At 43.2% G+C, this 14,269-nt stretch overlaps 1 protein-coding gene and 1 long non-coding RNA gene across 34 annotated transcripts in view; one reads left to right on the forward strand and one right to left on the reverse strand.

Annotated features, from left to right (window-relative positions):
* LOC135124490 (microtubule-actin cross-linking factor 1) overlaps positions 1–14,269 on the reverse strand; it is a 158,559-nt gene that overhangs the window by 18,912 nt on the left and 125,378 nt on the right. For 20 of the 33 annotated variants that reach the window (XM_064049570.1, XM_064049564.1, XM_064049565.1 and 17 more), the window contains 2 exons: positions 10,050–10,165; positions 890–9,998 (listed from right to left, as the gene is read on the reverse strand). The exons of 4 other annotated variants lie outside the window; for them this stretch is intronic. In XM_064049570.1, coding sequence (XP_063905640.1) covers positions 890–9,998; positions 10,050–10,165 — 9,225 coding nt within the window. Of the gene's footprint in view, positions 1–889; positions 9,999–10,049; positions 10,166–13,559; positions 13,779–14,269 lie in introns of those variants that run through there. 9 more of the 33 variants (XM_064049596.1, XM_064049595.1, XM_064049593.1 and 6 more) reach the window with 2 other exon arrangements.
* Positions 11,161–12,168, forward strand: LOC135124500 (uncharacterized). The gene is made up of 3 exons (XR_010279801.1): positions 11,161–11,479; positions 11,839–11,942; positions 12,061–12,168. It is a non-coding gene; the product is annotated as an uncharacterized LOC135124500 (long non-coding RNA).

Here is a 14,269-nt window from a genome sequence, read left to right on the forward strand (position 1 = left end):
ATCACAAAACGCGTGAATTCTTCTGCGAGCATTCAGCGTAAGCTAAGGTCCCTAAACCTAACACATGCATTCAAGCGCACACACAATGATCGTGTTAGTGTAATTCAGAAAAAAATCGTGTTACCTATATGAGAACAAAAAAAACCTGAAAACAAACGCATTTTTAGATCACAGTTCAAAACAGTAATAACGTGTCCTTCAGTGACGTCGTTGTCGTCTAAATTGAGTTTTATTCTTATTAGAACGTAAGTTGGAAGCTTGATTTTAGATCGTCGCCTAACTTACTGCGTTACGGTTTGTTATTGAATTTTAGAACGATATCGATGATGGTGAAAGTTGTCATTCGTTTTAGTCCGGTCAGTTTAAAATTCATCTCTAGACTATTCGTGAGCGGTAGTCTAGAGTGAATTGATGATGGGGTTAAGAATGGGATCTTAAAAACTGGAAGCATGTCGTAAGCCATTCCACGTTTTAACAAGTTAACGCGCACAAGAGGCTGTCGCTTATGCCTTTTAATGCACGAATGTAGTAGGACCACCACAAAATAAGCTCCCAGGGCCCGAAGCTGCAAAAAATTATTATTACGTCAGTTTATAATCCAATCAAGTAGTCTAATTGATTGTCGAAGTGTGTTATATTATCCATTTCAAATTTGCCGCGCTGTAAAAAACGTGTAGCATGTGGGCAACGTGCTGATGATGGATGATGCGACAAACACATGAATGAGAACACAATTCAAAATGGATAATCATGGGAAGCACGATAGCATTCTTAAGCAACAACTTCGAGCAATTAATAAAGCAACACACCACCAAAAGCAAAATCCGTGCATAAGTCGAACTTCTGCCCGGATTTCCATTAAAGGCCTAAAATGCAACATAAAACTCACCCTTTGTTCTGCAGGCAATATCAAACCCTTTTCGTGAGCTTTAATAAAATCGATGTCTTTATCGCCGCTCTGATCTCGTATCCTACCATCCACAGCGTTAACGAGTTTGGCGTCGATAGCGTGCAGAAGAGGCACCACGCCTCCACTTTCCGGATCCTTGACTACTGTACTAGATGGGTCTATCAAGTTATCCGTGATGGCCTCGTCCAAAGTTAGACGCTTCCTATCGATAATCGACGTAGTGGTGAACGGGCAAGTGAATCCCCCGGTCGTCGGGTTGTATAAGCCGTAAATGATGGCTTCGATGAGCGTGAAGCCACGAGATGGCGTTATCAACAAGCCACTGTCTATAGCCGTCGGGAGAGGATACAGTTTCGACGTTGAACTATCAAGAACGTTGGCTTTGTCGGCGTCTATGAGGCCCTTTCTGAAGCCTTCAGGAAGCTTTATCAATTTTTTCTTATTGCCGTCTTTGATTAAAGCAGTGTCGGGGTCGATGAAGCCCAAACTGAGCGAGTCTTTCAACGACAGGACTTCCTTCGACTGCGGTTCGGTAAACTTACCGGTACTAACATCGAGGTGATTCGATTCGATGGCTTGGAGGAAAGTGAGGGGTTCTTGAAGGTAAAGGTTCACGTTTTGATCATACACAGCGACGCGCGATTTAACATTGTCTTTCTGTGGCTCGAAAACGACCATTTTGTCGGGGTCGAGAACTTTAGCTTCGAGAGCGTCCTGTACGATTTTGAACTTACCGGTCTGCAAGTCTTTGATGACGGCTTTTTGCGGATCGACCAATTCGAATTTGATCGCGGCTTCGAGGGTACATTCGCGTGCCGTTTTTGACGCCTTAACGGAATCAGTGTGCACCTTTTGTATGAGATCTTCGGCTAAAGGTTTATCCAAAGTGACTAAAATACCTTTTTCTAGAGCGACATCGAAATTATAGGTTTGTTTAGACTTGGCATCCAAAACGCGGCCTTTGTCGGTATCGATCTTACCGTCTTGGATAGCCGCAGGAATAGATTTAATACTACCGCTGAAAGGATCCTTGAACGCGGTGGTTGTTGGGTCGATTAAATTGTTAACAAGCGCTTGGGATATGTCGTAGAACTCAGCGTTGAGAGGATCAGCGAACTTACCAGAATCCGGTCGGTATAAACCGTTGCGGATGGCCTCTTCTAGAGTTAGGTTGCGTCTAACCGTTACGATCAAGCCTTTACGTTTGGCTTCCAGCAACGTGATTGAGTTACCGTTTGGAAGAATGAAAATCCCCAATTCTGGGTCGATTAATTTAATTTCTACAGCTTCAGTTAGCGGGATGTATTTATTTTGTTTGCTATTTTTAACAAGGGAGGTTACAGGATTGACCAACTCGTTGGTACACGCGTCTTTAAGAGTGAACTTGCGACCGGTGGCTGGGTGCACGAACATTCCGTCGTCCGGTTCGTACAGACCCATGTCTATGGCTTCATATAACCCGAAATTGGCGGTTTCAATGTCCACAATCAACCCTCTGTCTAACGCTTCACTCAATTTCATTACTTCGTCAGTGCAAGGGTCTCTAAAGACCCCGTTACGTTTATCGACGATGCCTAACCTACACGTATCCGTCAGTGTGACCAATTTACCGCGTTTCTTATCAAAGTACACCGGTAGCAACGGATTGACGATGAACTTACGAATGGCTTCGTGCAAAGTGATTTTGCGGTCGGTGTGAGGATCGACGACTTTCCCGGTCGGTTCATGGTACAACCCTTGGTGAATTGCGCGTTGCAAAGAAACCGCAGCCTTATTATCTACCAAAATACCCAAATGGAATGCTTTCTGCAAAGAAACCTCGTAATTCTCGCCCTGTGAAAAGTCCTTAACGTTCCCGGTGTTTCCGTCAACGTAACCGTTATGAATAGCGTCCACCAGAGGGATCTTTCGCCACACTCCCACTCTAGTGTCCTTAATGCTAACCGAGTCTGCATCGATCAAGTTAATCTCGATAGCTTCGATCAAAGTCAAGTAGTTGCCGGTTTGAGGGTCCAAGAACAACTGCGACTCTTCGTCGTATAGACCTTTCGCTATAGCTTCGCTTAGAGGGATCGGAGGACCCACTTCTACGAGTAACCCGCGTTCGAAAGCTTCGTTGAAGTCGATAGGTTCGTGTCGCGAGCTAATAACAACCCCTTCTACGGTATCTATGTACCCCTCAACCACAGCCTGCTCGAAAGTAACTAGTTCCTCGTCGATCGTCACGAGGGTAGACGACGTATCTACATACCCGCGATTAATGGCGCTTTCGGTCCTCAATCTCTCTTTACTCTTAGGGTTGATGAATTTCCCGGTCGCTGGGTCGTAGAAGCCTTTGAAAACAGCCTCGGGTAGCGTGATTTGGCTCTTGTAGGGCACAATTAAGCCCCGATCTTGCGCGTCATACAAGTTGTGTTCCGTGTTAGTCAACGGGTCGTATGCTTGACCCTTCACTGGGTCTATAATTCTTAAACTGATCGCATCGTTTAAGGTGATGATGTCGCCCGAACGCGGATCTTTGACTGTGAGAACGTTGGGATTAACTACACCCCCTTCGATGGCCTGTACTAGAGTGATGTTCGCGTTGTTGACCGTGAATTGACCGGTCTTCGGGTCGTACACTTTCTGTGCTAAAGTTTCTTGTAGAGACCAGGGAAGGACTGTGCTTAGAATGTAGCCCTTGAGGTAGGCTTGGTCTAGAGGTAGAATGGGTTCGGTGAGAATACCTTTTTCTGGGTCTACCAAATTACTCTGAATCGCTTCTTTCAATTCTACTATTCTTCCACGCTTGTTGTCCTTAATTCGGGTAGTTACGGGGTCGACGAGTTTGTACTCAATAGCTTTCTGTAATGTGATTTCTTCGCCGGTGATAGGATTCAAGATGGTACCTGAACGAGGCAGGTAGTAGTTCGAGAGTAGTGCCTGCAGGAGGTTAAATACTATGGGTTTGCTACGAATAAGTTGTCGGTCCAGAGCTTGGTTAAGCGGCACCAGCTGCCCAGATTTGGTGTCTTTTAGTTTTCCGTCTTGAACTAAATTAGTTTTCAGGGCTTCGTCGAGTGGAACGAAAGTACCAGCTTTCGTATCTTTGACTTCGCTGATTTTATCGTCGAGGATATGTCTGTCGATAGCTTCAGGTACCACGAGGGATTGTCTAGTTATGGGATCAATAATAGTGGCAGTTTCTGGATCATACAAGCCTTTACAAATTACAGCTTCTAAAGTGATGGGTCTGGGTAAAGCCCGAACGAAACCGTGGAGGAAAGCTTCGGGGAATGTCATGGTTTTTTGAGTAGCAGTGTTTAAAACTAATGCTCTTTGCGGATCGACAATCTGTTTGTCGATTGCTTCGTAGTACGGAATCAGCTGCATGTTCTTCTCATCACGAATCGTAACGGATTTCGGGTCAACAAGATTCGTCATCAAGGCTTTGTTTAACGGAATTGTTTCGTCTTTCGATTTCACTTCGACTTTGACCGGATCGAAATCATCAGTGTCTACAATTTCCTCGAGAGTTAGAGGTTGATATTTTTCTTTCGGTTTATCTCTGACATCTATGATCCACCGTAACTTCACGGCTTCGAAGAATGGGACCCTTTTACCAGTCTTGGGGTCCACCATGTAGCCTGTGTTTTTGTCTATAAGCGGCCTAGTGATAGCCTCGTCCAAAGTAACGTATACTGGTGGTTTGCTGGTTAAATCTTTCACTAAAATCGCATTCGGATTGAAAAGGTCGAGACCGTAGATAAATTCTTGGAATGTGATGTTATCACGGGTCTGAGGATCGATGAAACGACGTGACTTCAAGTCGAAGCAGCCCAATTCCGCTAATTTTTGTGGCGTCACATCTTTAGAAATGGCCAACATTGCAGTCGGCGGGTGTTCAATCAATACTACCGAAGTTTTATCAATAATCTGAACAAGATCAATGGGTGAGAGTTTGTTCTGTTTTAATCCGTCTTGTATGGTGTACGGCAACTCTTTTCCGTCTACTGTGATGCGACAAACTTCGGGCACAATTCTTCCTTGAGCTAAAGCGTCACCTAGAGGCATTTTATCCCCAACAACGTCAATTTCCTCGAACTTATCCTCAATGACCGAAGTTTTCGTTTTCACTTCCTCTTCGCTGCTTTCTAGAACGTTCCTGATCACGGTAATCTCAACCTTTTGCTTCGGAAGTTCTTTAACTTTTTCTTTCGCCTTATCTTTCTTTTTCTCTGCATAATCTTTCACAGCTTTGACGGCAGCAGCCCCCGCCAGAACCGGCGCAACTACTGGCATGGCCAACCCTCCTAGTACGGCAATCAAACCTTTCTTGGTGGCCTCCTTAAAATCGATGGACTTCCCGGTCTTTTGGTCATGTACCTTACCGGTTTGAGCGTCGATCAAGCCCTTTTCTACCGCTTGTTCGACGGTGATAGGTTTTTGAGAGGCGACATCGTAAACGACCGAGTTCGGGTCGATGATTTCCTTCTTGACGGCTTCCTCGAACGTTAGTGCTTTGTGAGGGTCGTTCGGGTCTTGGAACTTGTTCGTGGTTTCGTCGTAAATGGTGTCAAAAGCTTGTGCGATGTTTAGTTCTGTGGTTTTATTAGACTGGGAGTCTTCAACGGGTGTTGCTGAAAGTTTGCCGTCTTGGAGAGCCTCCTTGATCAGGATTTTCTCGCCTGAGTTAGGATCGGTGAAAGTACCAGCCGTCATGTCAACAAGACCTCGGTTCAAAGCGTCCGAGAACGACATCTTGATGTCCTTCAGTGTAGTGGTGTTCTTGGTTTCTTTGTCGTTGATCACAATTCCTTGCTTGCGGGCTTCTTCGATGGATATGATTTGGCCGGTCTGTGTGTTTAGAACTTCGGTAGTGCTAACGAGACTATAACCGGACAAGAGTTCGATCGTTCTGGTGGTTACTGTGTGTACTGTATTAACAGTTTCAGTGACGGTAGTAACGGGGGTTGCACTAACAGCAATTGGATAATGTTTGATCACTAAAAGTCCTTTCTCTACGGCTTCCGTCACGGGTAGGACTTCTCCGCTTTTGGGGTCCTTGAAGGTACCGTTCTCTGTATCAATCAACTTACCGTCTAACGCATCCTCAATTTCCACACACTCAGGTTTCACAGGGAACGGCACCGCCATGATGACCCCTTCTTCGATAGCGTCTTTAAGCGGAATCCGCTCTTTCGTAATGGGATGTTCAAATTCCTTCTTATCCGCATCTACTAACCCTAACTTTACAGCTACAGGGAATGTCAAACCAGCCTTTGGTAACGTCGCAGGACCGGAAGGCACTCTTTCGTCGAAAATCTTATCTTTAACAGCTTCTCGCAAATCTACACTACCTCTACTCGTTTTAACGGTCGCTTTTTCATCGTCAACAACGCCACTCTCAAGAGCCTGCTCAAGAGTGACTTTAGCACCAGTGTGTTCAGTTAAAGTACTTAACGGATCTACGATATCACAGACGATTGCTTCGCTAATACTTAAGTGAGCACCAGTTTCTGGATGCACAACCTTGTGGCTGTGGGGGTCAATAAGGCCTTGTTGGAACAACTCGGGAATCGATAAACTTCGGTTAAGCGGCACGAGCAACTCGTTGTTGGCGCTTTCGGGATCTAAAATACCGCGGACGATCGCTTCGTTGATCGTTAGCAGATCGCCACGTTGAGGGTCAATAATTTTGCCTTTATCTCCGTCAACTTTCTTAGAATCTAGGGCTTCTTTCAGAGTCAAGGTTTCGCCACTCGGAGACACAAAGTTTTCTTTTTTGTCTAAAAGCTTAGCGGTGTCTGGGTCGATCATCCCTTTTTCCACCGCGTCCTTGGGTTTTACAATCTTTTTGCGCAATTTTTGTAATATCACTCTCTTGGCTTCACGCTCGGGGCTCAACGACTGTGCTCGCCCTATTGTGACCTTATACGTGGGTTCGATGGTGATTCTTGCTCGGGTTTTTTCGGCCTCTGAGGGTTCCTCCACGTCGTCGTCCACCTCCATGGGGGTACGCATCACCTGGTCGTATTGCTGTGGAGTGATCACCCCTTGTTGCAGTGCTTCGTGTGCTGTGTAAGTCTTGTTAGTTTTGGGGTCCGTCACCGTGATGGTGCTGGTTACGGTGGGCGTGACGGTGGCGTAGGCGTGCGACGGAGACCGAGACTCCTCGATAAAAGCCTGCGATTGCAATTTATTAAACTCGTCTTGGCCGATTACCCCACGCTGCAAAGCCACTTCGGCCGGGATTTTCTCTCCAGATTTCGGATCCACGACGTAGGTTTTGAACGCTTTAATGACGGTGTAGGTGGCTGCAATGGGTGCACCGACCACCGTCAGAACTCCATATTTGGCAGCATCTACTAGGCTTATCTTGTGACCGGACTTGTTGGTGTAGTCGCCGGTGTCTTTATCTACGATGTTGCGCCTGATGGCCTCACTCACCGGGATTTCTTTGCCGGTGTGTGGGTCTTTAACTGTAACGGAATTCGCGGGAATTTGGTTGCTTTGGATCGCTTGCAGTAACGTGGTTGTTTGATTAGTGTCCGGATTAATTACAAGTGCACTTGATGGGTCGTAGATCACGTTTGGTTGAAGTTGCACGAGCTGAGTTTCTTTGTCATCGGTCATCTTGACCTCGGTGTATGTAGGAGGATGATTATCCAAAACGTTCGAAACCTCGACTTTGTCGGGTCTACCGTCGAACTTCGTAATTTGTAGTAGGCGCTGAGTGGTTGTTTCCACCTCCATTTGACTCTCAAACAAGATAAGTTCTTTGCTAATTGCTTCTTTCATGGTGATTTTGTCGATCCCTAACGTGTAGTGACCCGTGTCGTCAAGAATCTTTTTGCTTAAACTCTTCACCAGACTGACTCTGCGTTGGTTCGACGGGTCAACAACGACGGCAGAAGCCGGATTGATTAATTTAAGAGTAATACATTCTTGAAGACTCGTCAATCTATCAGTACCCGGAATAATAAACAGTCCCGTAACCGGATCAAACAACTTTTGTTTGATGGCGTCTTCCAAAGACCACCCCTCAATCGGTAACTCATAAACTTGTTTTTCGGAGGCACTTTTCTCACTAACCAATAAATCAGTAGTAGCAGTTTGAGCATCTGTCTTTTTAACGTCAATAGGAACTTCTTTACGACTCGTAATCGTAATAACAGTGGAATTTCTTGGAATGGTACCCGTACTACTAATCACCTGGTCCGAATTCTCCGAATCCGGAGCCAACTTACCTTCGCTAATAGCCTGAACGATTGGAATCACTTCCTCGGTATCCGGATCCTTGAAAGTCTGATCCTCGTTATCAATCAACCCCAACCTCAACGCTTGCGTGTACGTCAACTGCGTAGACTTTATCTCCTTGTTCGAAACCGTCACGTATCTCTGCACCAACGTACGCGTAACTTGCGTCGATACGTTCAAATTTAAGAGACTGTTCAACATGGCGGCACCCTCTGGCGTTATCAAATGTTGCGCGATGGCTTCGTTCAGATAAACGACTTCGTTGCGCGAAATGTCGATCAAGTTACCCGTTCGAGGATCGATGTAACCGCGAAAAACCGCTTCAAGCACCGTCAATTCTTTTTGGTTTTCGAAAATACCGATTTTGCGCGTGAGCATGTCGTACACTTCGGGTTTAACTTCGCCGGTTTTGACGCCCTCGGAGAAGGGAACGAGTTTGCCGGTTTTTGAGTTGGTCAAAAGACTACCGTTCGATTTTTTGCTAATGTACCCTTTCGCGTTTGACGCGTTGTAGCTAATATGGTCGGATTTATCCGGGGGTTGGAAGGCGTCAACATCAAAGATTGACTTTTTCACGACCGAGATGATATAACCACGACTAACCGCCTCTTGAATGGGCAACATTTCTCCAGTTACGTTATTTTGGAAATGACCATCCGGAGTGATAATGCCTTCTTTAAGAGCGTCGCCTAAAGTGACTAGTTCGTTTCTGCGGAAATCCAAGATGGATTTGATGGAGTCTACGTCTAGGACGCCGCGAGCTACGGCTTCTAGGATGGATAAGCGGACCGTGTGAGGAGGGAAAAGGATTTTCCCAGACTCGTCCATCAAGCCATCGTCGACCACCTCTTTCAACGTTTTGGGTTTAACGATCAACTGGCGACGTTTCGCCTCAAGGAACGAAAGTTTTTCATGGAAATACACGTACTTGCCCAGCTTGGGGTTAATAAGCCCTTGATCGATGGCTTGGATGACTGTGAGCTTATTGTCGGTCCTTGGATCGACGACTTCGCGTATATCTCCATCAACAACGTTCGTTTTAACCGCGGCATCAATCTGATATTTACTTCCCGAGTTTCTATCCACGATCCAACCCGTCCTGTCATCGATCAACCCTTGGGTAATCGCATCCGACAGCGCCATAGCTCCTGTCTGTAATTTAACTTCCGTGTGCTGCAAGAGGTACCCCCTTCTGTACGCCTCTTTGATATCAATCGTCTCTCCCGACTCCAGTCTGTACGTTCCGGAATTGACATCAACTTTCCCATCATCGATCGCTTGGCTGATCGTCGACGAATGCGTTACCTTTACCCGTTTCTCCGACGGGTCCACGAATCCGTGCTCAGCTTCGTAAATCTTCCTCTGTATCGCTTCCAACAAGGTTAATTCTCTTCCGTCTTCGTAAATCCCGCACGGACTATACAACCCTTCGGCTATCTTCGGCTCGATCACCTCCATCTTCAAAGCCTCCTCGATGGTAACTTGCGTCCCGTCGCTCGAAATCACGATCTTCCCGGTCCTCCCGTCCAGGATCCGGGCAGAAATGGCTTCGCGTACGGTAATGACCTCCCCCGTGTACGGGTTGACTATTCCAGGGGTGTCTGTTATATCTTCAGTACCGATACCTTCGTGGACTTTGTGTACGCGTTTCAAAGACTTGATTTCGGTAAACTGCATAGTATTGCCCCAGTTTTGGGACTCTTGGATGATCTGGGTTTTCGTGGTGTACTTATCGGGGGGTCTCCCGTTGGATATAGTGTCACCTTCATTAACTTGGGGGCGATCTACGGTGTCTGTTATGGTGATGGTGGTACCGTTTTCGGTGCGGACCGGTTTCGTTTGGATGTACCTATATTTTTGGGTTGGTTGAGGCGTTGGGGGTGGAATTGTGGGTACTTACTGTTTGCTGAAGTGCGTCGTGGTGGTGTAGGAGGATGTGTGTTCGCTGGCGCTGCTCATGTGGAATTCGGACCGGAAGGTCCGGTGTGGGCGTGGCTGCATCTGTTCGATGAGTCTCTGAAAGGGGAGAGACGATCAGACTAAACGGTGCTCGCTTCGCTCGCTATATATTTTTGACTATTCGATTATAATGACTACCACAAAGAAAACGTTTAATATTGTAGTGCGGAGGTATTAATAGATGCGTGTTCTCAAAGGGATACATCACGATCTAATTCTAAAGGCACAATTAGGCACGGAACAGACCAATAAACTCCACAAAGTGGTGATTCATTTCGAAATCACTGCTCAAAGTGCTATTCTAAGGCCCGCACTTAATTGTGCTCCACAGATTTAGCCAAGTGCCTCCCAGGGGAAAAACACAATTGGTTTAAGCTTTAAATTAGACATAGCGTCGACAGTCGATTAGAAATTGTACAGCAGTCGCTCAACCCGCTTTATTTTTAACTACATCTGTCGATTAAAATAGAATGAATGGAATGATTTCAGCCAATTCATAACTTTAATTGATAATTGTTTCCAGTTAATTGTGAAAGAAACGAAGCTCCGGCGGTGAGCGCCACGAGGTAGAACCTCAAGGTAACATTTTTGTCGGCTTATTCAATTCATTCATCATTCGCGGCATGAATTAGTACCGTTGTTAAAATTCGAACAGGTGACGCAAGATCACTTGGTAATTCTAAACTACCAGTGTTATTTAGAAGCTTGTAAATGAGACCGTCACAACAAGTTTTATGATTTGAGTGTTTGCCTAACGAAATACACTCCTTCATCAATAAAATGTCAAATTTAGCTCGTGCTGTGAATTCAGGTTGGGTTATTTTCAAATGCGGTTCATTTTGTATTCGATGATTAATTTTTAAGAGTAGGCGAAAAGTTACTGTCTTGCAACCCTGAGTCGTAAATGCTAATTTGCATTAGCACCTTTATCTTTATTGCGTCTGATTAAAGCATAAAATATTTAAGAACCTGCTATTCTTCGTCATGTATTGTGCAATCACCGAAATTATTAACTTGTAATAATGAATTCTGATGCATTGTTTCTCTCCTTGCGCAAATCGTAATTGTTTATTAAATCTGTGAACAAGTAGTTAATTCGGTACTTGGGTAAAGGTCACCCGTACCGATAACATCTAAGAACACATTTTTTTGCTATTAATCTAAAAAAAGTAAACACGGTGTGAACAAACACACTAGATAGTGGATAACAATTTAAATACAATAAATGAAGTCATTTCCAACCAAGTCCAAGCGATAGAAAAAAGCCAGTATTGAAATGAGCCGATGACAATGACGACCACAGTGACATCACCTCTATATAAAGTTTTGTAAGAATTTTCGTGAAACAGCAATCACAATCAATCGAGTGAAGTAAGTATCCAAAATAAGAATTATCATAATGGCTGACCTACTGAAAAGAAAACGCTGTGACTCATTACAAAAACATAATATTTATATATAAAGTTCGAAGCAAAGACCTATAGATAACCGACTTATTTATTGGAATAAAAAATGTTAATTATGCGAAACATATATCAATATACAGTATGCATGGAATGTAGTTAACAAAATGGGTCGTAATAAAAAACCATAACAGCAAGCATACTTGGATTTCGTTCGGATGATTCAAGACAGAAATTTATACGAGGAGTGAAGAAGGCTTTTGCAGCCACAAATCTGTTTTATTATAGATTTCCCCAAGATTGAAAAGTGATTTTTTTTTTATCCAGGACCTGGGTTCAAAAACCAGTTCAAAAAACGAAGAAAATTACGTGGAAAGTATTTTAATGGGCCTAAAGCAAGAGCTAGAATGAAGAAAATGCACTTTTCTCAGGTAAGTTCTACTCCACTTTTTCAAAAACCATAAAAAACCATCAAATACTAACACTCGCTAGATGAGAAAAATGTCACTTCTTTCTCTACAGTTACGAATAAAATGTGTTTTCTTAAAGGTCCTGTGACAGTTCTACATTTGATAAGTGAGGAACGCAAGTGTGATAAATATTTTGATAGAGAGAAAATACTTTCGTCACGGACTTTTCGTAAAATTTTTTCCACAACTGTAAATAAATAAAGAAATGTATGACATTTTACTATTTTTATTATTTGAGTTCTATCCTTTCCAAAGTCCCCATTATAATTAAAATATAACTCAATGTTAAAATATTTCAATTCTAAGTGACAAATGAACCGCAGGACTATAGATTATCGGCCATTTATTGCAACTAAAAACGTAAATTAGGTAATTAAATTGCAGTATGTGTTTAATGTTGGCTGTTTATCTATAAATGCAAACTAGCATAAGAAAGCTGAATTATTAATTAAAAAGAAATAATAACAATAATAATAAATTGTTGGGTAATAAAAAACTACGAAAACGTGAAGGATACTTCGAATTTATTTCAGATGATTGTACGCTTCGGCAGGTTGAACATCCATAAAAATTTTCAAATATTACGAAAACAAAATTGCAAAACCAATTAAAAGTTATAGTAGAAATTTGTTATATGTAAAGTACTGAATTCCTTTTCCATTTATATGATCTAGAAAAATATTGCGTTTTTCAAAAATCTGCAAAACCAAATTTAATTTTTTAATCCTTTCTCTTCCAAAAGTGTCACACACTGAAAAATAAATTTCAAACGGTACAAATGCACCAATCAATAAAAAAATTTCTCAGACGATAGAAACAACAATTTTTGCAACAACAATTTAAAAAAAATCAATAGAGATATTTTCCATAAAAATTGAATTCCACGACGATGTAATTCTTACACAACCACGCAAAATGCACTAGATAATCGCAACCTCAAAAATTCCTGAGAAATAGAAAGTTGAATTTCCCCAGGAAAAAATCGGAGTGTTGCAAAATCCGTCAACTAGGTTGTACCATAGATTAACAATTACCCCAAGCACTAAGATGATGTCATGAAAACGCAACACTTAATCGATGATCATAATTACAGCCAAAACCCCATATTAAAAATTAAAAAAAAGCCCCAAGCATCCTTGCATTTTCTTTCCATAACGGTAAAGCTCCCACCGGAAACCTTTGTTTAGCCAACAACGTAAATATTTAAAAATCCGTGACCCCTTTCCTCTTCTTGTCTTGACCCCCCTTATCAGCGGCTCCATTTTAACCCATCTTTCCACAACCCGTAACATTTTCAGCAGCCGAGACGTCGCCATGGAGCGAATCAATACTGCGGCTGTTGTCGTAGGTTAAGAAATCTGTCAATTTGCTTAACCTAACCGGCTAATTACCGGCGAAAAACGTAACCGGAATATAACCTCAACTCAAAACGCAGTTAAAATGATTAAAATATCAGCGAGAAAGCCGCGATTAGATAACGCAGGTAAATATTTCGTGGCGCTTTTATTTTTATTTTCATGCTCCCGGGAAACGCTCCGTCTTCCAGACGGTATTGATTGGGAAAGTGGGAATACTGACCCATGGGGCGCCGCTGTCCCATGGTATGGTGCCCAACTCGAAGTGGAAGTCGTAGTCGTCACTCATTGTCAATCACAGAGTAATAATAATAATAATACTAACACTCACTAATTTTTTTTTTTTTGAAAAAACCGAACCGAAAATTTTTAGAAAACGAAGTCAAAAACGATAATAAACATGACAAAACTAGTTAAAACAAGTCCGTCGGTTTCGCAGTGCACACCGGCGCGAACCGTGATGTACTAAACCTCAAACTCCACATAGCGAAAAATGATTATCGGCGAAGCTTTCCGAACGCCGCCGACTCTTTAATTAAAAACGTTTTATTTTTAGACTTGATGCATTATTTTCCGACGGATAAAAATCCACAACTAATTAAAAACTGAAACTAGTCGACCCCCTCTCCCTTAACTGTAATAAATTTTTATCACTGCATTGACTTACGCAAGCCCCCTTTACAAACATAAACAATATCATGTTATGGTAATTCAAGTTAATTCCAGCGCTGACTTCACCTGATAATGCATTTTTGCAAAATGGAGTCACGTGGGTCGGTTGTGGGTGAACCTTGAGAGAGCACCCATGGTGGAGGCGCCGTATTTGGGCATGCCGTGGGTGGACGACATGTTTTTCTCCTTACAAATAAAGGAGAAATAAGATTGCATACACCGCGGGTAAAAGCTTTGTTCCACGAAAGTAGCTATTTTTAA

This window comes from Zophobas morio, unplaced genomic scaffold (assembly GCF_036711695.1).
Source record: "Zophobas morio isolate AGI-343-1 ecotype UQ-CSIRO unplaced genomic scaffold, CSIRO_AGI_Zmor_V1 ptg000007l, whole genome shotgun sequence".
Classification (NCBI taxonomy): domain Eukaryota; kingdom Metazoa; phylum Arthropoda; class Insecta; order Coleoptera; family Tenebrionidae; genus Zophobas; species Zophobas morio.